Here is a 23,974-nt window from a genome sequence, read left to right on the forward strand (position 1 = left end):
TCTAATGAGCTTCCTGGTATTGTGTCTGTCTATAAAGAACCATTATGAACTTTCTTTCTCTGGATGTTGATAATAATACAGTTTTAGGTATTTGATCTAAGTATGAAAGAGAATAAAAGGTATTTTTAGAACCTAGAGAAAAATCAACGATGGACATATAATCAGATGACAGGAAATATGTTGTCAAGCAAAGAAGCCATTTTAGATGTTAATTATAAGAAATCGTCAAAAGGAGATTATCATGCTATGAACAGACAGCAAGTATTTTGTGGATAGAGATGAAGATTATTTCGGTTTAACAGTGAGATAACAAGAATTTAGTGTTGAATTTGTTCACATGAATGGTTTTTTTATTATTATTATTTTTTTTTTTCTTCAGTATCATCATGATTAAATATGAAAGTTAATGTAAGTGGATCTATGATCTAGTGCTTTTAATAGAACTGGGAAAGTGATCCTTTGTTACTTCAAGAGGTTCTAAGACAGATTGGTGGTATTTAAGTCTCTGCAATAAAGTTTCAGCAACTGGACAAAATTCGTTTTCCCATTTTTCCATAATAAGACTCTGAACTTCATATGTTGTCTCTGAGCTTTGTTCCGTGTGTTCAGGTTTGGCTGTAATGTAGCCGTGAACGTTAGCTTCATCTGGAAAATTCAAACATCAAAAGTTTCACTTACAAGATGGGTAAAAAGGTTAACCTGGAAGGAAATAGACAATAAAACAATATTTCTTTCAGCTAAAGTAATAAGATCAACTCTTTGCAGTTGAGGAGGAACATCATCATCATCGTCATCATTTAACATCCACTTTTTTTGTTCATGTTGGTATGATTGGATAGTTTAACAAGATCTGGTGAGCCACAAGGCTGCATTGAGCTCCAGTGTCAGCCCTAGCATGGTCTCTAAGGCTGGCTGCCCTTCCTAATGCCATGCAGTCTGTACTGAATACTTGTTCTGTGCTACCAACACTGGTGAGACTGTTAAGTAGGCACTAGTGAATATTACTGATTGTTATTTTGTTGATTCTAAGGGTATGCTAAACAAAAATTATCCTGGTGGGTGGGATTAGAACCCAGAACAAAAGAACACAAATACTGTCAGACTTTTTTGTTCCATTATTTCTGCCAACTCACAAACAATCAATGCAATATTGATTTCTGACATTAACACAAAGTTACACATTTGTAAGGGAGAAGATTTTAGTCAATGAATTAATCCCAGTTTATTCTTCCTTCTTTCTATGAAAACCTGGATACTCCTAACGAATATAGCAGCAAACACATTTTCCAATTTTTTTCCCCAGTATCTTGTACCAATCATCATCATCATCATTTAACATCCGTTTTCTATGCTGGTATGGGTTGGACGGTTCAACTGGGGTCTGGGAAGCCAAGAGGCTGCACCAGGCTCCAGTCTGATTTGGCAGTGTTTCTACAGATGAATGCCCTTCCTAAAGCCAACTACTCTGAGTGTGTAGAGGTTGATATAAATAAAGAGAAGTCTTCTCTCAATCTTTTGCTTTGAGAAGGTTTCCATAGCAACAACTGATGCGCTACCTCATCTTTACTTCTCTGATTATTTCAAATAAACCAACATCTTTGTTTGCACAATGTTATTGTTATAAAAGACAGATTACCATAAAGTTTGGCATTAATTTTATATTTCTTCCAAGACATTTTCAATGTTGCTCATTGCAATCTTATGTCAGTGCTATTGAACCAATTTTTTTAGAGCTTTTGTTAGTGTCCTTGTTTCGGGACCATACCTCAGTATAGTCGCCATCATTGCTTCGAAGAATGAATAAGAATCCTAGAATGGGGAAACAGAGTTCCAGTACAGATGAAGATGAACACTGATGAACTGGTATAACAGCTGTAGCTGTACTGACTAGTGGCAAAGTATATGATCTGCTGGACTATCTGTTAACAGACCATTGTTTCAAATTCATTCCTGGTGTTTCTTGAGGTTACTGGGAAGAATACTTTCCACCACATCACCTAAGCTGATGGGAATGGATACTAAAACATCTGGGAACATGACATGTTGGCATCTGGAAAATGCATCTTTCATATATACAAAGTCATGGATGTGAAACTCAACAACAATCCATAATTCCATTCAGAGATTGTTTACTCTTAGTATTAAAGAATTAAAAACTCAAATGAAGACAATGATGTTGCTAGGATGATAATGATGATGATGGTGGTGGTTATTGAAGAAATGGTAATGATAGTAATGATGGTGGAAGTAATAGTAGATTGTGACAGTGGTGGTGGTGGTGGTAATGATGATGATAATGATATAGATAGTGATATTGATGATGATAGCAGTGATTATGATGGTAGTAATGACAATAGTAGTGATGACGATGATGTCAACAGCTGAATGACTAAGTTACAGGACAAAATACAGAAAGTCAAATGTTATTTCTTACCTAAAAATTCCGTGAGAAGCTCAACAAGTTGCTCTGTTGTTTGGTAACCAAAATAGAGGTGTTCTGGGCCAATATTGTGGCTGTAGTTCAGTAAAACTTGGCACACAATTCCAGCCAGCTGCCAGTCGTTAGGACCAAAATCTCTCAGAACTTCTATTAACCTAAAGAAGAAGAGGAAACATTATAGAAGGTTCATTTAGCTTCTCTGTACCATTGATGAGATAGTGTTTGTCTCAGATGTGAGAGCAATGTTCTAATGTGGCCCTCACCTGAACTTTGTACAATATCAAGGATTGCCATCTTAACATGATTGCTATGGAAAATATTAGCACAGTGCTGCTATTGCACACATGGATCTCTTGGATCACACTCAGAAATGAAGCCCCAACTGCTCCAGCTCCTAGAACACAGGCGTCTTGTCTCTGCTTTCTGCCTCTTGCATTACTACTATAATGCCTTTTGCTATTTGGGGCTGGTTGTAGTCATGCTAACTCCAATTGGAGTATTCTCTTTCCACTTGCCCCTCCTCTTCCCATCGCCCTTGTTATGTCCAATTCCCACCAGGCCCTGCACTAATTCCGAAGCCCAGCCCTTTTTTTCTTCTCAAAATGTCATCACCCTGGAATTCCCTCCTTGCTCACAGGTTGACTTACAAAGGTTTACAAGGAATACTAATGGCACCCATCTCTCTGATTTGAGAGAATTGGCAAAGACCATGGGCACTGCCCCTTAAAAACATAACTATTCATCATCATCATCATCATCGTCTAACGTCCGCTTTCCATGCTAGCATGGGTTGGACGATTTGACTGAGGACTGGTGAAACCGGATGGCAACACCAGGCTCCAATCTGATTTGGCAGAGTTTCTACAGCTGGATGCCCTTCCTAACGCCAACCACTGCGAGAGTGTAGTGGGTGCTTTTACGTGTCACCCGCACAAAGGCCAGTCGGGCGGTACTGGCAACGGCCACGCTCAAAATGGTATATTTTATGTGCCACCTGCACAAGAGCCAGTCCAGGGGCACTGGCAACGATCTCGCTCGAAAGTCCTTACACATGCCGTCGGCACAAGTGCCAGAAAGGCGACGCTGGGCACAGGTGCCAGTTCTTATTAGCACCTGTGTTGGTGCTATGTAAAAAGCATCCATGCTGGCACTATGCGCAAAGCACCCAGTACACTCTCTAAAGTAGTTGGCATTAGAAAGGGCATGCAGCCATAGAAAACATGCCAAAATAGGTGACTGGAGCCTGGTGCAGCCCTCCAGCTTGTCAGCTCCTGTCAAACTGTCCAACCCATGCCAGCATGGAAAACAGACATTAAAAGATGATGATGATGATGATGATTGTTATTATAACTGTATGAACCCTCTAATTGAGTATTTCATATGTTCATTCATCACTCATTAAATGACAGTGTAAGTGGCTGAGTATTCCAGAGACACCTGTACTCTTAACATAATTTTCAGGCAGATTCCACTCGACAAGGCTGGATCATTAAATTACAGCTACAGTCCATTCAATAGGCTTCCATACAGTTTCCATCTATGCAGTTTCATCCACAAGGCTTAGACTGAACTTACAATGCCATGGTTACAAAGCAAACTTCTTAACTACAAGGCCATACATACAACCATTCTTGTATTTATTAATGTATTCATCATCATCATCATCGTTTAACGTCCGCTTTCCATGCTAGCATGGGTTGGACGATTTGACTGAGGACTGGTGAACCAGATGGCTGCACCAGGCTCCAATCTGATCTGGCAGAGTTTCTACAGCTGGGATGCCCTTCCTAACGCCAACCACTCTGAGGGTGTAGTGGTTGCTTTTACGTGCCACCGGCATGAGGGCCAGTCTGGCAGTACTGGCAACAACCTTGCTCGAATGTTTTGTTCACATGCCACTGGCACAAGTGTCAGTAAGGCGACGCTGGTAACAATCACGCTCAAACGGTGCTATTTACGTGCCACCGGCACAGAAGCCAGCCCACTGCTCTGGCAGTGATCCCACTCGGAATAATCATTTTATTATAGTATTGCCATGTTATTTCATCTGCTGGTTTTGCAAGAAGGAATAGTACTTATGGTCTTTGCAGAATCTCTTAGGCTGGTGACAAAACTACAAAGGCTTTAACCTTTTAGCATTTAAACTGGCCATATGTGGCCCAAATATTCCTGTTTTATGTTGAAACTAGACAGGTCTAGCCTATCAAACCAACCCTACAATGTCATTCTAAAAATATACCATCACATCGTCAAAATCTCAAAGCAACAAGATAATGCATGATTAATTAAAAACAGTGTGAATAAGAAAAAGCATTACATTTGATAAATGAATCTGAATGGTAAAGGGTTAAAGAACAGCTCTTTTGGCATTAAACAAAAATTGGAATGAAGCCACTTACTTTTCAATGCCTCCTCCTTGCATCAGTACAGGTCGCTTTTCTTTATCAGCCATGAAATTCACGAGGACTCCACAAGAAATATAAACAACTTCTCGATTGTCAGAATCTAATAATTCTATGAAGGTCTCTTGCACTACAATATGCAAATATATTCTTTCATTTACATACATACATGTGTGTGTGAGAGAGATAGAGATTTAGTATTGTTAACCAAATTATGGAAAGCAACAAGACATATTTACTGAAAGGGAATGGGGTGACGATGGAGTAAAATTTATTGCAAATTTTGAGTTGTTCTGTACTGTAAGTTTTGCCTTTAAGGATTATTCAATGAATTGACTGGTTAAATAAACCTTTAAATGTGAAACTTGAAGTTTCTGTCAATTCATTATTATCAAGACAGACAGACAAGCAAACAGACAGATGAACTCCTGAAGCTTGAAGCTGGAGCCTTACCACTGATGCAGTTTAATGTCTTGCCCAGGCTGTTGATGGCACATCAATTAAAAATAAGAACAGTCATTAATGTTAATAGACTAGGGATTATCTGCAATGGTAAAAATCACTTCAGAAATTAAATTTGAGTGGTGCATGTTGCTGCACTGACAGATAAGGTGGAGAAACTAATATTTTGGACAGTGTCTTCTGTTAAAAGAGTCTTACACAAGAAAGAAATGATGATGTAATCCAGTTTATAACAGTGACTTGTTAAATACTGAGTCTGATTCAAAAGCTCAGCTGTATATAAATAAAAAACAAATGGAAACCATCATCATCATCATCATTTAACGTCTGTTGTCTATGCTGGCATGGGTTGGACGGTTTGACTGGGCTGGCATGCTGGGAGGCTGCACCAGACTCCAGTCTGTTTGGCAGTTTTCTACAGCTGGATGCCCTTCCTAACGTCAACCACACTGAGAGAGTAATGGGTGCTTTTATGTGCCACTGATACAGGTGCCATTTGTTTGACACCAGAGTGTGTTTACGTGCTACCGGCATGGGTGCCAATTTGCATGACACTGGTATCTGCCATGACTGCGATTTTGCTTGGCTTGATGGGTCTTCTCCAGCACTACATAACACCAAAGGTCTTGGTCATTGCCTCCATGAGGCCCAACACTCGAAAGGAACTCAGCCACTTTGCCTCCCAAGGATGAAAATAGATTTGGACATCATATGGATTTATAGTTTTATATTTGAGATGAAATAAAGAAGACTGATGCTCATAGTATAATATGCTAATACAAAAAGGTACTAAAAACGTGCTGGTGAAGATACATGGCTTAGTGGTTAGGCTATTTGGCTCATAGTCGTAAAGTCAGGAATTCAATTCCTGGTGTCCTCAAGCAAGATTCTCCAATCCACTCAGCCAGCAGACATTAAGTTGTACCTGTATTTCAAAGAGTAAGCCTTGTCCCGTTGTGCCATGCTGAATCTCCCTGAGAACTATGTTAATGGTACACATATCTGTGGAGTGCTCAGCCACTTGCATGTTATTTTCATGAGCAAGCTGTTCCACTGATTGGATCAACTGAGACTTTTGCTGTCATAACTGACAAAGGACCTTCAAGTCAGCAAATAAACGCTACTTATGCTGGAACCTAAATTTCAGGCCCATTTCATACTAACCCTTATTTTTATTAATCAAAATCAAAGCTATGTTGGAAAAAATAATCTGTTATGTATATAATAATAATAATGAAATTATTGTGTATAATGCTCAGGTGCACTACGACTCATCAAAGGTGCATGTGCAGTACATAGAATTATGCCCCAAAATCAGGAAAGTGAACAGCGTAAGAGTCAAGATATACATGTATGCAGTGGTGGACTGGCCAGGTTGCCAGCTTGCCTGATGGCAAGTGGGCCCCTGCACCATTAGAATCTATATATGGAGCCCATGTTAGTATCTAAAGGGCCCATCCCCTCAAGTTTGAGAATTTTTAAATTCACTCCTGGAAGAATGCATTATTTCAGCCTGGCTGTGTTTATAGACAGTTGAAAAGAATACTTAAAAAAAAAAAAATTAAATGATAGCACTGTAATTGCGGGTGGGCTTCCTTAGTCTCCTGGCAACCAATATTTTTAGACCCAGTCTGCCACTGCATGTGTATGGAGGCGGGTGGATATCAGGTGTAGTGTTGGCGAATTTCAGGAAGCAAGGAAGTTTTAAAGGATGCAATGTCTCAGCAACTAACAACTGATGCAGGTAGTTCCATGCTTCAGCAGTGTCTGACTTTAGATTTCATATTTACAAAAATGTATTCCTTGACCATTCCTAAATGGTCAAGGATTACAATTACTCATAAAATACTAAACAGGTTACCTTTTTGTTCTGCCAAAAAGTCTCTTACAATCTTTTGGTGAGTTAAGTTTCCAAACACTCGCGATACTTCAATCAAAGTTTCCATGTGGTCTGGCAGTAATAATTTCACCAAATCTGTGAAATATAAAAGAGACGCTAGAGCAAAAACTGTTAGATAGTAAGGTATAGATAGGAGTCAGGTATGTATGTATGTGTGTGTGCGTGTGTGCACGTAATGTAACAAAGAAATTGCTTCTGACAGCTCAAGGTGTTTAAGTAAATAGGAAGAAACCTTAAGCAGATGAGACCTTAATCTTCTTCACGGGATGCCATGTAGCATTGTCTGATAAACTAAGTATATTATTGAAATAAGCCATGAAATGCCTGCAGTGAATCTGAACTAAAGATCTACAGGCTGATAATTTAATGCTACATCCATCTCGCTATTTCAGTTCTGTTCTGTGTGGGTGTATGTGAGATTGAGAGATAGGGTGAGAGTGAGAGTGTATGTATATGTGTGAGAGAGAAGATTAATCAGATAATGCTCTAAAAAGGCTGTCAGTGAGTTCCTTGATTTGCATTTCTCTACTTTAAGAGTCTCTTGAGTGAGTGTGCAGAGGTTAATTGAGACCTTTATAAAAAAATTAAAAAATCCCTGATATTTCATTGATAAAGTTTGGAATCAATGTAAATGGAAATTATGAGATTATGTACAGCCAATGGTTAAGAAGTTTACTTGCCAACCACATAGTTCCAGGTTCAGTCCCATTGTGTGGCACCTTGGGCAAGTGTCTTCTACTATAGCTTCAGGCCAACAAAAGCCTTGTGAGTGAATTTAATAGATAGATATTCCTAGTTTCCAGCTCTGTAGGTCAACTTTGCCTTTCTATTTTCTATCATTGAACTAAGCATCATATTTTACTGGGTTAAACCAAATGCTTCAGCTTTCCTGAAACACTCCTATGCAAGGTTGTTTTGGATAGATTTGAAGATCTTAGAGTGCGACTGCATCTCTGTAGTTTATACTTGTTTATTTTTACATCACAATTTTAAAAAAAACTGTAAATTAAGAAATTTATAATAAGGAACTAAAAAGCCTAATGCAAATAACGATGTCAATAATTAAAACATTGGTAGACTGGCAGAATCATTAAAGTATCAGACAAAATGCTTTGAGCTATTAGAGAAATTTTTATTCTGTGCCCAAATCCCTCTGAGGTTGACTTTGGCTTTCAACCTTGAGGACTCCATAAAATAAATATTAGTCAAGTACAGGAATAAATATAATTAACTTTTCTCTCCCAATTAATGTGTACCCTTATGTTTGGATAAAAAAAAATAAATAAATTAAAAAAAATAATAATCAGTAATTATATACAGTATCATCATTGTTTAAACAAATACTATTCCAATATTTTCTTGGGTCAGAAGAGAGAACACTGGGGCAAGATTTTCTATGGCCAGATATCCTTCCCATATGTTGCCAGCTCCCATATGTTCCCAAGTGAGATTAATAAGTTTTCAATGTATTAAGCAACAAACAAGATCAGACATGTTTAAGCAGAGAACTGGAATCAAATGGCAAACGAGATTTCTGTTTACAAAGGTTGAGTAACATGTGAAGACGCCCAAACATGCTTTTGTACTGGACTGCAAGCAAACAACATTGTTTACAACCTGCAAGACAAGAGAAATACAAACTTTCTCTCACACACACAAACGACAGGCTTCTTTTAGTTTCCAGTTACCAAATCCACTCACAAGGCTTTTAGTTGGCTCAGGGCTCTAGTCAAAGATATTTGCTCAAGGTGCCATGCATTTGGACTGAACCAAAGACCACATGGTTAGGAAGTGAACCATATATATATAGAGTCATATATATGTGCATATACATACTCTTAGTAATCATCCATTCATATTAGCAAGATTAAAGCAAGAATGTTTTGAGATTTAAGATGTATTTCTTGTATCTAGTGATGTTTGGGAAATGAAAATGAGAAAAGTGTAACATATTCAATCAATTACTTACATTTAGCAATGTCTAATTGTTTGGCCAATATACCACTGGTCTTGCTGTGGTAATAAGAAAGATTGTTGATGGTAGCAACAGTAGTAACAAGTAGATCTTCTTTGTCAATTGAGAATAAATCTGTGGAAAAAAAAATAATTATAACAAGCTTTTCTACTTTTGGCACAAGGCCTGAAATTTGGGGGAGGAGGATAGTCGATTACATCAACCCCAGCACTCAATAAATAAAAGTATATTGTATTTCTGACTGCCAACTTACCTAGAATACGAAGAAGTTGTATGACACAATCATGTTCAGCAGCAATAATAGGGCCAATGGTCTCACCAATTGATAAATTTGCAATCAATCGAACAGTCTTGATAAGTATATCAACACTTTCTTCCATTTGAAAATTTTGGCTATTTGCTTTATGAGACTGGTTAGTTTTATCTGACTGGAAAGAAAAAAAAAACCCATTTATTATTTGTAAATTAATGTCATTGAAATGATGATATTCACATAAAATGTCTTACAAGAAAATATGCTAGGTTTTCTATATCATTCTTTCATACAGTCTCTTGTGAAAGATTTAATTCTATCATCAGAAATTAAACTAAAACATCAGGATGGAAGCTAACATATTTGATGGCATAAAAGACACACCCCAATTTCAGCAGCACATATTGAACAAACAAAGCTTTTAGTGCATTAAAGCTAATAGGAAAACCAACTTTATATATAGGATCTGGGTTGATTGTTTTGTTTTTGAGACATTTTTTTAGAAAATAAAATGCATCATATATACCATCAAATACAAGATGTATTTTAAGTTCTAAATCATAGGATAGCATACCCATAACTGAGCGTGTGATTTAATGAAAAATTCTGTTTGATGCCTCCATTTTGAAAGCCTGCTAAATAAGAGTTGGTTGGGGCTGTTTAACAAACTTCAGGTCAATTTTCAGTTTCACTGTGTGAGTCAATTTTAATTTCTCTTACTTGCACTTCTAGCAAATAAGCAAAGCAGATAAAGTTCAGGGGAAACAACTACATGCAACTATTTAAATTAAAAGACAACATCTTATCTTCTCCGAGAAATTTAGGAGGAATTGTGAAAAAGTAAAACCGGCTTGAGATTGGTAAAACCAATTTGAGGTTTATGGATGCAATCATAAACTCTCCATAAATTGATACATTTGTTGTTTACACACAAAAAATTCAGTTATAGACTGTCTTCCTATGAACTAGATACCCACAACACTGACAATCATTGTTGTGTACAAAGAAACCAAGAATAAATTTCCTTTCTTATTTGGAGGAATAATTAATAATCTCAAAATATTAAAAGCTTTGCTTTATTAGTTTAAAACTTATTTGTTTACAAGTCATCTTTATGTGAAACTATGCATTAAAGGTAGCTTGAAAAAAATTGTATAATTTAAAATCTTACTGTAGAAAATTTATCCAAATAATATTTAAGAACATTCAATATTGTTGCCAAAGAGTTTTTTTCTTCAAATAATTGAACACGAGCTGTATCATCTTTTGCAGTCAAGTTGCCGAGAGCAAAGCAGATTCTTACAACAACATCCTAGAAATACAGAAATAATAATAATAATAATAACAATAATAATAATAATAATAATAACGATAATACGAAGAAGAAAAAGAAGAAACAACAAAAGCTATAAAACAAATGAAATCCAAACTAAAACTAGAACAGCAACGGACCATGATAAAATGATGGCAAGAAAATCCCCTACATGGTAAATACTGGGCTAAACTAAATGCGAAAGAAATAGACAGAGAAAAATCCCAGCAATGGCTGAGAAGCTCAGGACGCAAAGCAGAGACTGAAGGATTTTTAATTGCTTCACAAGACCAAAGCCTCCCCACCAGAAATTACCAAAAACACATAATGAAAAGAAATATAACAAGTAACTGTAGAATATGTGGAGATCGACAAGAAACAATAAATCATATTATCTCTGGCTGCCCAGTCCTGGCTAAGAAGGAATATATTCACAGACACAACAGAGCTGGGACCTATATACACTGGAAGCTATGCCAACATTATGGAATAACAACAGAAAAAAGATGGTATAAACACACGCCAGAAAAGGTCACAGAAAACGAGAAAGCAACCATACTCTGGGATATGCCAATACACACAGATAGAGAAATTAAGGCAAATAGACCAGATATAGTTGTCAAAGATCATGAAGAAAAAAAATGCTTTCTAATTGATGTATCAATACCAGCAGATGACAACGTTTCTCTAAAAGAAATGGAAAAACTTTCAAAATACAAAGACCTGGAAATAGAGATAACTCGAATGTGGAATCTAAAAACAGAAACAATTCCTATCATAGTAGGTGCCTGAGGTATAATAAAAAAATATTCAGACAAATACATAACAAAAATAGCAGGACTTACAAATATATATAACATACAGAAAATTGCACTACTGGGTACTGCACACATTCTACGCAAAACACTTTCAATACAGTAAACATAAGAGCACCACAGCAAACCACAGCACATACCCAAGGCGCACAGAGCTGCGCTCGGTAGTGAAGTGAAAGCACGTTATAAAAATAAAACTACTGAATAATAATAATAATAATAACAACAACGACATATTCATTATTCAGGGACCTTTTGAGCGGGATGGGCTACTTGACCTGAAGAAAATTCCAACTGGGCCCCACCTGCAAGGTCATGCGCTGTTAATCTTGATATGAGATCACCATGCTGTGCATATATGGTTGTGATGCATGTGCCTGGTGTACCCTTATCAGATGGGTAGTCATGATGGGTATAATGGGCTTTGTATATTTTACCCCAGTGTCACTTTGATGACATGCACTGCTCTCTCACTCAATAATAATAATAATAATAATAATGGTTTCAAATTTTGGCACCATGCCAGCAATTTCAGGGGAGGAGGTAAGTTGATTACATTGACCCCGATACTCAATTGGTACTTGTTTTATTGACCCTGAAAGGAAAAAGGTAAAGTCGACCATAGCAGAATTTGAACTCAGAACATAAAGATGGACAAAATACCGCTGAGTATTTTGCCCAGCATGCTAATGATTCTGCCAGCTCACCACCTGAATAATAATAATAATCCTTTCTACTGTAGGCACAAGGACTGAAATTTTGGGGGAGGGGATAAGTTCTTTCATAGACCCTGATAGAACAAAAGGGAAAGTTGACCTTGGCGGAATTTGAACTCAGAACATAAAGATGAATGAAATGCTGCTAAGCATTTTGTCTGATGTGCTAACAATTCTGCTAGCTTGCTATCTAAATAATAATAATAATAATAAGAGTACTCAGAGAGCGCAAACCTTCACCAAGGCAACACCAACATCCTCTCAACGATTAGCCAGAGATGATTTTTAAAATTAGAATATCTGAAATAAACTCGACTGCTTTCACAAACGAGAATACTAATAATGAACCTGACTGCTCTCAAAAATTAAGTAAAAAACAGGAAAAATAATCCAGAATCCTTGTCTAGTACCAGATTGATCTTAAAATCTAATCAGTTTGTGCCAGTCACGAGGCCAAACATACCTGAAAGTTTCATCTGAATCCATCCAGTCGTTCTTGAGATATCTTGTCCATGGACAAACAAATAAATAAACAACTGAAAACTTAGCGAAGGTGGAGGTAATAATGATAAAAATGGTTTCAAATTTTGGCACAAAGCCAGTAATTTCAGGAGAGTGGGTAGTTAAAATGATGATGATGATGGTTACATTGACATATTTTATTGCCCCAAACAGATATAATATCTAGAACCATTAAAATATATTTTACCTGTCTCATTATGTGTTTGTTTAAAGCTCGCAAAGCTACTGGATAATGTTGTCTCTGGGCAGCAAGCACGGTACAACAATCTGTATGAAGACTGATCTTACTAGAAGACAGGAAAAAGAGAATTAAAAAAATAGGGTTAATTAGTAAAAAAAATAAGTTGATAACAATGCGATATGTTAATTTTTAAAAAATGGATTTCACTCTTTCACTAAACTTTCAGACATTCTTTCTTTCTTTTACTTATTTCAGTCACTTGACTGCAGCCATGCTGGAGCACCACTTTTAGTCAAACAAATCGACCCAAGGACTTATTCTTTGTAAGCCTAGTACTTATTCTATCGGTCTCTTTTTGCTGAACCACTATGTGACGGGGACGTAAACACACCAACATCGGTTGTCAAACGATGGTGGGGGAACAAACACAGACACAAATAACAAATACATACATGCATTTATATATATCTATATATATATTATATTTTTTCATTTACCAAATCCACTCACAAGGCTTTGGAGTAGGACTGAACCCGGAATCATGTGGTTGGTAAGCAAGCTACTTACCACACAGCCACTCTTGCACCTGTATATATCTCACAGGTGCATGTGTATTTGTGTTTGAGCTTGTCCCCTATCATCATTTCACTACCGTGTTGGTTTGCTTAAGGGTACAACAAAAGAGAGACCGATAATAGTATCAGACTAAAAAAAAAACAAATAGATAAGTACACGGGTTGATTGGTTTGACTAAATTATTCAAGGCACTGCTCCAGCATGGTTGCAGTATAATAACTGAAACAAGTAAAAGATATGTTCCTTAAACCTCACATTGATCTCAACAGATAAACCTAATCTTTTGATTCAATCAATATTATTTTAATTCAGCTTTCTTGAGAGACGTTTGTCATAAGTGTACATTGAGCAGACAGGAATAAACGTGTTCTTACTAATAACTATCCCAGTTTTGTTTCAGACAAGCTTTTAGATAATGTGTCATTCTTTTTTAAAATTTGAGGGAGATTTGGTTACCATTGATAGCAGGTCGAGCAACTACATAGAAGCTCATTCATTTGTTTGTTTCCTGCTTTTTGGTGGGGTGGTGGTGCAGGGGAGAGGAGTTTGTGTCTTGTTGTATTAATGTGTAAAGAATTACCAAGATAGTAAATACTCCAGTTTCCATTTAAGATTAAACGATTTAAACAAGATACAAGTGAACATGGATGTTAAGGATCTTAATTGAAATAACATATTCGTATTGAAATTGTTATGATTTTTGGACAACACTGGATAAGGGAAGAACATATCTGTGTTTTGTGTGCAAGGTTTCTGTGTGTTCCTTTATCATTCTTCTATGTAATTTTTTTTTATTTTTGTGTGTGTGTGTGTAATATGTTGAAACTTCTTGGGAGGTACAAATGTAAATTCGAAGAATGATTTTTGTTGTGTTATTCAGGATAGCACAAGCACATACACAGAATGAAGAAATCGATGTGTGAGAGAGAGAAAGGGAGAGGAGAGTTATGAATTTCTGTTTTAATTTATTAAGGGCTATAAAGTTAGAGATTCATTGATCTAAACAGAAGGACAGAGATATTAATGTATTGCTATCAAATAAATAAAAAAATCCCAGAACAAATAAGAAACAAAACAACCACAAAATCTTTACAAACCCAAAGAACTATTAACAATAAAATCTGCCCAGTTACCTAAGATCAATATTCTCTTTATTTAATATAATCGATATTGATTCCTTTTGACTGTGGAAGATGAGAGTTTTTTGCAGAAGAAAAGCTGTATAGTTATTTGGATCAACCACAATATATTGGTTGGTAATTATCTCATTCCATTTCATTTATTTTCCTTTCATCCATCTGGTGTGGAATGAGAGGTAGCAACTAATCCTGGTTGTTCATTGAAATAAAAAATAAAGAGGAATGAAACTTGATATTTTAGGCAATATTTACAATATTATTTTTTACCACACATAAGAACCTTTCTTTGACTCTGCTGGCATACTCAGCATTACACAAGTGCTGCATTCCTGCAAATTTTGCCATAATATGGAATTCGTTCTCCTCATCATCATCATCGTTTAACGTCCGTTTTCCATGCTGGCATGGGTTGGACGGTTTGACTGGGGACTGGCAAGCCAGGAGGCCACATCAGGCTCCAATCTGATCTGGCAAGGTTTCTCCAGCAGGATGCCCTTCCTAATGCTAACCACTCAGAATGTAGTGGGTGCTTTTTACATGCCACCGGCATAGGAGCCAGTAAGGCGGGCCTAGCAATGATCAAGTTCAGTGCTTTTTACATGCTACCGACACAGGAGCTAGTCAGGGGATACTGGCATCAGTCACGATCAGTTGGTGCTTTTTATGTACCACCATCACTGGAGCCAGTAAAGCGGGCCTGGCAACGAACATGTTCAGATGGTGCTTTTTACATGCCACCGGAACAGGAGCCAATCAGGGAGTACTGGCATCGGTCACGATCGGTTGGTGTTTTGATAGTTTCAAAAAAGTAAAACTATAAACCTTAGTACATTATAAAATATAGTTTAGTTCTATATTTAAGAGATGAGGAATTATTAACATTATTTACATTATTTACATTTGAAGGATTTTTGTCCTCATCTTGTTTGTTGTTAACACGTTTCGGCTGATATACCCTCCAGCCTACGGGCATATGGCGTAGTGGTTAAGAGCGCGGGCTACTAACCCCAAGGTTCCGAGTTCGATTCACGGCAGCGACCTGATTAATAATAGTAATAATAATAATAATAATAATATATTAATAGTAACATCGTTAGGAATGAGAACCCAGGTTCGAAATTTCCCCAAGACACCTGACGAAGGCTGGAGGGTATATCAGCCGAAACGTTGTGCTAACAACAAACAAGATGACGACAAATATCCGTCAAATGTAAATAATGTAAATAATGTTAAAATATAGTTTAACTATAAACTTCTAATGCTGTTATCATTATCATTTAGTGTCCATATTCCATGCTGGTATGGGCTGGACTCCAATGTCTGCTTTGGAAATTTTCTACAGCTGGATGCCTTTCCTAATATCATACACTTTACAGAGTGTAGAGGGTGCTTTTTCTTCCATGGTCTCCACGTAACTCACAAGACAAAATCCTCTGACAGAGTCGGGTGTAGTATTGAGGAAGAAGGTGTTTTGCCAAGTGTTGAGTGGCTAAAGTATGAAAGAAATCATTAAAATTTAAGAATCACTTCAACAGTAATTAAGGTAAAATAAAGATGTTTTCACCTGTATATTCTGGATATATTAAGGATTAGGTCACCGTCATCCAAATTAAGCTCCATAGCTGTACTCAAAGCTGGAATAAGCTCACAAGCGAGAAGTCGCTGTCGGCTGCTGCTAGCATCTACTAAATTCCGTAGACAAGCAGTTAACTATTTATATACAAAAAAAAAAAAAGAAAAAAATACAGGTAAATTATTAAAAATAAACAAAAACGAAACAAATACAACAGATTATCAATATATTTCTTCTATGAAACAATACAAAAAAAATGTAATAGAGAATATAATTGATTCACCTTACTAAAGTATATTACTGGTAGCTATATTATACATGTGGGTGTATACGTATATAGATATAAATCATATACAAAGCTGTGTGATTAAGAAGCTTGCTTTGCCACCATGCAGTTTCAGACAAGCGTCTTCTACTATAACTTTGAACCAACCAAAGCCTTATGAGTGAATCTGGGAGACAGAAACTGAAAGAAGCTGGCGAGGAGTGTGTGTGTGTTTCCACTTTGTTTTGACATTGCATGGCAGCTGTAAATGAGCACCATTGTTATACAGGTGGCATTGTTGGTCTCTAATCATCCATGTAAACGCCTGGCCATGAGGAAATATCTTATTTTGAAACATGTGAGGGTTGGTGACAGGAAGGGCATCCAACTGTAAAAAAAAATCTGCCTTAGCAAACACCATCTCACCCATGCAAGCATGGAAATGTGGACATTAGAATGATGATGCAAGGATGAACTAAATGTAGTCCTATATACCCACCAAAAATCATGGATGGTCATGGCTGGAATGTCTAATCCTAAGCCTACTCACTAAGAACTGACTTGGGGCTGGACAACAATACATAAAATGATTTCTTTCGATCAATCAAAATAAAGCAGACACAAAGCGGATTTTCTATACAGGAAGACTACAAAGCAATGGCCATAGTAAATATACTTATTACAGAATATCAGAGAAAGACTTCACTGTTGCAGATTTCTTTCACTGTGTCATGTTTGCTTTTCAAGTTAACTTTGGTGGATGGATCTTATTTTTCTTTTTTTGTGAGTTATTAATTTTACCGAAACAGCAGAAGTGTGACGATAAAAATCGATCTTGTTATATGCAAGACTGAAGCCATATTTCTATATTTCAATCAATACACACACACAGACACGGCTATATTGATCTTATTGATACATCATCATCATCATTTTATATCCATTTTTCACAGTCAGAATAAATAAAACAAGTCTGATCCATCATAATGTCATGATACATTTAACAGTCCATCATCACATAATACACACAATAGAGAAGACCAACAATCTTTGTTGTTGTTGTAGTAGTAGTAGTAGTAGTAGATATTATGGTTTACTTAAATATATGATGGCTGTCCACTTGTGACCAAGGAAGACCATCACTGACCATTGTCCATGCAATGCCTGTGCATGAAGTTATTGCATCTGTAGTTGGCTTCACCCAGATCACACACACACACACATTATACTGGTGTATATACATAAATATATAAAATATATTTCTTCTGTATCACCACATGCACATCAATAGATTAATCTTTATTAATAAATGGTTACACACACATACACATTAATAAAATGTAATATATTCCACTGGTCGGAGTAAACAGCCACACACACACACACACACACACACACACATGCAAACAGAGATGAGTGCATACATACTTATATATATCATCATCTTCATCATCTTCATTTAACATCCATATTCCATGTTGGCACACACACACACACACACACACACACACACATTAGTAACCAAATTATAATACACTTCACCTGTATTAGTAAATGTCCAAGTTGTTCTTTATTGGCACTGGGTACAGATGGATCCTGAAAATAGCAACATTATTATTGATGAAGCAAAAATCTAGTTATATTGGACAGTTATGTGTTTTTTTTTTCTTTTCGAATTAAAATTAATAACATACACACAAGTATTTACTGAGACAAAAATCAATAAAATGAATTAACTGAATTCTTTAATCTTCTTCAATGCATCTCTGGTTAGAGAAGTACACTTATCAATTATTCCTCAGCCATCACTACACAAAACATGTACGCAAGGTAGGATGCATCAAATGCACACACACATTATAGACAATGCATCTCTCTTATTCACCAACTGTCTCCAAAAACAGATCCAATAACCAAGGTATACTTGGTTACTTCATCTGTTACTGACAAAAGAACCTCCACGTTGTCCCCTGACCAGCTAGAAACTGCTGTCAACTCCCTTAAATAACATTATACCATCTTAATAACGACACACAAAACAAAGTAGTGTAAGATGTACAAAATGTTGGGATGGCCACAAGTAGAATGCTTTTGATATAAATTGTGCTCAGCCAAAGCTGACCTGGGGTTAAACATCAGCAGCTGATACAATGACTGGTGTTGCTCCTTCTCCACCTTAACCCTATGGCAGCATTTTCTTTTCTTCATTCCTGGTTCCCACTGAGGATAACTACCAAGCACTACCAATTCCTTTTTCCTACAAGCAGTGATTCCCAACCATTTTTTGCCTATATACCCCTTTGATTCCATTTTACTCTACTGGACCTCAATAGCCATTTGATGTTTAAAAAAATGCTATCATCATCATTTAACGTCCTCTATGCTAGCATGGGTGGATGGTTCCACAAGAGCCGTCCAGGCTGAAGTCTGCGCCAGACTTCTGTGACTGTTTTGGCAAGATTTTTACAGCTGGGTGCCCTTCCTGACACCAACCACTCAGCAGAGTGGATTTAGTGCTTTTTACGTGGCACAAACACAGGTGAGGTGAGTAGTGTTTTTTATGTAGGACAAGCACAAGCGAGGTCAGTTTTGGCATGGTTTTTACAGCTGGATGCCCTTCTGAACACCAACCACTTTACAGTGTGGACAGGTTATGCCAGCTTGCAATACAGAGATCAAACCTTTAACAGGCCAATGAAGTAGTGGTGGTGACTTAATACGTAATATTTATATTACTCAAGGTCTGGTGGAAGCTTTTCCCCCTTCTATTTCCTCTTACTAACTATGGTTGAATTCACTTCATTCTATAGTAACTGTGAAACAATCAATACTTAATAACATGTACAAACAATGTACTTAGAGTAACAAAGCTGATTTACCCGATACTATGGTGATAATAAAATCCAATTGTCAACTATAGACAGTACTATTGATTAAATAGATATTGTACTATCATGTTTGACACCAAACATCACTTCCTATGACAATTTTATTGTGAAGTTTCAATGAAGGTATTTTGTTTTATTTTATCTTTAAAAAAAAAATTATTTTCACGAATTGTATACAAGTCTGCATGAAAGAGGCTTAGGTATAGTTGTATGGTCAACAAGTTTGCTTTCCAACCATGTGGTTGTAGGTTCAGTCCCATGGGTCACCATGGGTCAGTACTTTCTATTATAGACTTGGACTGACTAAAGTATTCTGAATGGATTTGATAAATGGAAACTGAAAGAAGCCTGCTGTATGTATGCAAACATATACGTGTGTGAATGTGAGTATTTCCTTGTCTTGATATTGTATGATAGCTGTAAACAGGTGATGCTGCCATACAAGTGGTGTCATTTGTTTCCAGTGTTCTGTGAAAACATGTCTGGCTATGGGGAAAATATTACCTTGCCAGGAAACAAGTGAGAGTTGGCAACAAGGAGGGCATCTCATAGAAAATCTACTTTAAAAAACTCTAACCCATGCTAGCATGAAAAATGGATGTTAAAACGATTATGATGAACTATGAAGTTTAACTTTAATTTCTATAGTGTTAATCAAATAAGTGATATATCTTCTCTCTTTGCCAGCTGATATTACTATATATCTCTGCTAAAGCAGGACACTCTCTATCGTACCTCTCATCACCTGACATAAAAGCCGCTTCCCTCAATTCTTCTCCCTGCCTTAGTTGAAGGGACTTGTCTTGCAAGTTACTTGGTGACCTCATTAGTGCAAGTGATATATAAAAAAATCAACCAGCATATTCTGTAAAGTGCTTTGCTGTTAGGAAGGGCATCCAGCTGTTACAACCTCATCAGAACAGACGCTAGAGCTTGGCACAGCCCTCCAGCTTACCAGCGCCTGTTGAGCCATCCGACCCATATCAGTACGGAAAATGGACATTAGATAGTTTTAATAATATTCCTCTGGCTAGGAATCCAGTCTATCACATGTACTTTCTCCGATGTCTTCCAATTCTTCCAATGGTTAGGTAAACTGGGGTATGAAGAATAGAGTTCCTACCCAGAGACAACACTTCAAACCTCCTGAGTGGATATGAAGAGAAGAACCATAAATTCACAGACTAATAATATTTAATGATTCACATCTACAAGCAAGATATAGTAGAGAGAGAAAAAGGCAAATGCTGTCTTGGTTAACCCTTCTGTTACTATATACCTGTTGCAATATACTGCTTTTATTTCAATTAATTTTGAAATTAATGAAGACTTCATTAAAACAACTGACATAATTATGCAAATACTTGGAATTGATATGATATTTTGATGGAAGGGTTTAACTCAAAGCTCTTTAAAATAGGAAATCTGTAGCATAGGACCAGGGATGGTCTCAGACAGTCTGGAATCAAAAGGGTTAAGAACTTTGTTTTGCAAGTGGGTTTTAGTTTCAATTCCACTGAACAGCATCTTGGTTAAGCATATTCTATTGTAGCCTCAGTTTGTCCAGTACCTTGTGAGTAGAATTTAGTAAATGAAAACTATGCAGAAGCCTCTATATACACACACATACCTTTTGATCAAAGTATATTACCAGTGCTTTGTGAATGAAATCTTTCACCATCTTCATCATCCAAATCATTTTACATCTGCTTTCCACATTGCATAGGTTTGTGAGTCATCATGAGCCATGTCAGTTCTTATATGGAGTTACTGGGCTCTCAGTTGCACTGGAGGTCCACAACTTGCTCTATTTTGACATGGGGTCTATGGTGGCTGGATGTCTTTCCTGTCACCAACCTCTTTACAGATAGAGTATACTGGTGGCATCAGCACTACAGAGTTGTCATGTCCTCAGCAAGCTCTTGTGATATGTTCTGCATTGAGTTAGACACTCTTTTTTCACTCTTGTAGTAAACAAGTGATTAAGCCTGTTGTTCCAATTAATGACTATTGTTCACAAATTACAATCTATATATATAAAAATGAGAATGTGTGTCTGTCTGTCTGTGTGAATCCCTAAAACTCGAGAACTACGCAACCAATTTCATTCAAATTTTACACATGCCTTACTTAGGGTTCCAGTTGTGTTTTAGTCAAAAAAAATTATTAACTTCTTGCAGAGTTCGAGCACACGGCAACATAATATCTCCTCCACTATTTAAGTATTACGTGTCAAAAGTGAAACAAAAACACTCATGTCAAATACTTTCACTTTAAAAATGAAACTATTCCACTAACTGAAACAATCACATTTCGATACTGTAGTGACAGATACTTTCACAGAGAGAGAAAGAGAGAAACAGAAAGAGAGAGAGAGAGAGAGAGAGAGAGAGAGAAAGAGAGAAAGAGAGAGAGAGAGAGAGAGAGAGAGAGAGAGAGAGAGAGAGAGAGAGAGAGAAGAGAGAGAGAGAGAGAGAGAGAGAGAGAAAGAGAGATGTATATGTATACATATACATGTATATGTACACCATTTCGATACTGTAATGACAGATACTTTCAGAGAGAGAGAGAGAGAGAAAGAGAGAAAGAGACAGAGAAAGAGAGAGAGAGAAAGAGAGAGAAAGAGAGAGAAAGAGAGAGAGAGAGAGAGAGAAAGAGAGAGAAAGAGAAAGAGAGAGAGAGAGAGAGAGATGTATATGTATACATATAGATGTACACGTATATGTATATATATATATAGATCTATACATACATGTATATGTATACATATGTGTAGATGTATATATATATATATATAGATGTACATGTAACATGTACACATATATACATATATACATGCATACAGATATCTATACATATATACACCCATCACACACACATACACATGCACACAAACACACACATTAGTCATTTGTTTTCTTATCCAAAACTACGTCAAAAGTACTGAATGGATCTTTATGAAATTTGGAAATTATATTCTTTGCATAATGGCCATAACTCCCATGAAAATTCATATATTTTTGATGTTGATGAAATTTTAACCCGAACATAACAGATGAGCATTATTTAGAAAATGATGTCACAAGTTATCGAGGCTACCATTCTTTCTGAATGTGCAAAAAGGGATGACGTCTTTATTCCAAGAATTCCTCTTACTCCATCAGGAGCAGACATTCCTTTTACATTCAGAAGACTACAATTCCCCCTTCGTGTGACTTTTGCCATGTCCATAAACAAATATCAGGGTCAAACACTGTCTGTAGCTGGTCTTCTCTTGGAAGAGCTCTGCTTCTCACATGGACAACTGTATGTTGGCTGCTCAAGAGTGAGCAGCAACAAAAAACCTATTTGTATATGCTCCACATGGGAAAACAAGGAACATAGTTTACAATGAGGTGTTATAATCACAACAGCAAGAAAGTATGTACATGATCACCTTCTTTTACGAAACTTCATTGACTTTCATATATTTATATTGATATACATATATATACGTGTGTTTGGGTGCATGTGTGTATATACATCTCTATATATAAAGATGATGCGTAGTCTAGACGGCGTTTTTAGATTTCATTATTCTCTTTAACCCGGGCAACGCCGGGTATTTCTGCTAGTATAAAATAAATGAAGAGTTAGTGATTAGCGTCAAACTCTTCATTAAAAGCAGATGAGAAACAAATAAACTCTTGGATAGGATGCCAGTTATCACCAGTGTATTCATGCATAATTTAGCAGCTAGGTGAGAAGTGAGCTGTTAAATTCAGTGTAATTCTATACAGACATTGAAATGTCTGGAGTGAGTTTGAACTTAAGATCTCTGAATTGACAGTCCAAAATCATATTCATCTGGCAAAATGGTTTCTCCCTAATTTTAATAGAAACTTTAACATTTATGCCCTTCCCTAATGCATTAATACCACAAACAAAGCAAAATGGCTTCAATTCATAATTGAAACCAGGCTGAAGACATAGTTTGTCAAGAACAAACTTCCTGTTGTATGGTTCTCACCAATTATTGATTATTGGACCAGTTAATTATAAGCAAGTTTCTTGTAATCAAGTGGTCATTTTACTTTCTAGAACATTTACTGTCACAATACACCTGTGTGATCATATATAATTGTATTATCAGTACATACCATACTTACAGTCAGGTTGATAGACTGCAACAAAGAAGTAAGTAACTCTATACATTCTCTGTGCACAAGTTCTTTCATAATGCTGCTGTTACCAGACAGAAGCTTAAGAGTTCCAACACAATATGTCAGAGCTTCAGAACAGGACACTGGATCTGATATAGGAACCACCTGCAGCAGCTGAGCTGAAATAAGAAACAACATTAATTACAATACATTATAATGATTTGTGGGGTGTAAATGTAAACAGTAGACACATCACAGCGTTTAAATTTTGTTAATCTACTTTCATCATTATCATCATCATCGTTATTGTTTTAATGTCCACTTATTCATGTTTATATGGGTCAGACGGAATTTATTGAGGTAGATTTTTTTACAACTGGGTGCCTTTCCTGTTTCCAACACTAACTTGATTC

The 23,974-nt window shown here is 36.6% G+C and overlaps 1 protein-coding gene across 6 annotated transcripts in view; it reads right to left on the reverse strand.

Moving 5' to 3' along the window:
- Positions 1-316: 316 nt before the first annotated feature.
- Positions 317-23,974, reverse strand: part of LOC106873476 (armadillo repeat-containing protein 2) — a 50,155-nt gene continuing 26,497 nt past the window's right edge. For 3 of the 6 annotated variants that reach the window (XM_089347756.1, XM_089347758.1, XM_089347759.1), the window contains 11 exons: positions 23,559-23,740; positions 18,074-18,127; positions 16,258-16,403; positions 12,985-13,084; positions 10,604-10,744; positions 9,433-9,607; positions 9,174-9,293; positions 7,166-7,279; positions 4,840-4,972; positions 2,435-2,595; positions 317-645 (listed from right to left, as the gene is read on the reverse strand). In XM_089347756.1, coding sequence (XP_089203882.1) covers positions 419-645; positions 2,435-2,595; positions 4,840-4,972; positions 7,166-7,279; positions 9,174-9,293; positions 9,433-9,607; positions 10,604-10,744; positions 12,985-13,084; positions 16,258-16,403; positions 18,074-18,127; positions 23,559-23,740 — 1,553 coding nt within the window. In that variant the 3' untranslated portion in view covers positions 317-418. The remainder of the gene's footprint in view (positions 646-2,434; positions 2,596-4,839; positions 4,973-7,165; positions 7,280-9,173; positions 9,294-9,432; positions 9,608-10,603; positions 10,745-12,984; positions 13,085-16,257; positions 16,404-18,073; positions 18,128-23,558; positions 23,741-23,974) is intronic. The other 3 variants (XM_089347760.1, XM_089347757.1, XM_089347761.1) reach the window with 1 other exon arrangement.

The sequence above is a fragment of the Octopus bimaculoides genome, chromosome 2, assembly GCF_046866305.1.
Source record: "Octopus bimaculoides isolate indiv1 chromosome 2, ASM4686630v1, whole genome shotgun sequence".
NCBI lineage: Eukaryota > Metazoa > Mollusca > Cephalopoda > Octopoda > Octopodidae > Octopus > Octopus bimaculoides.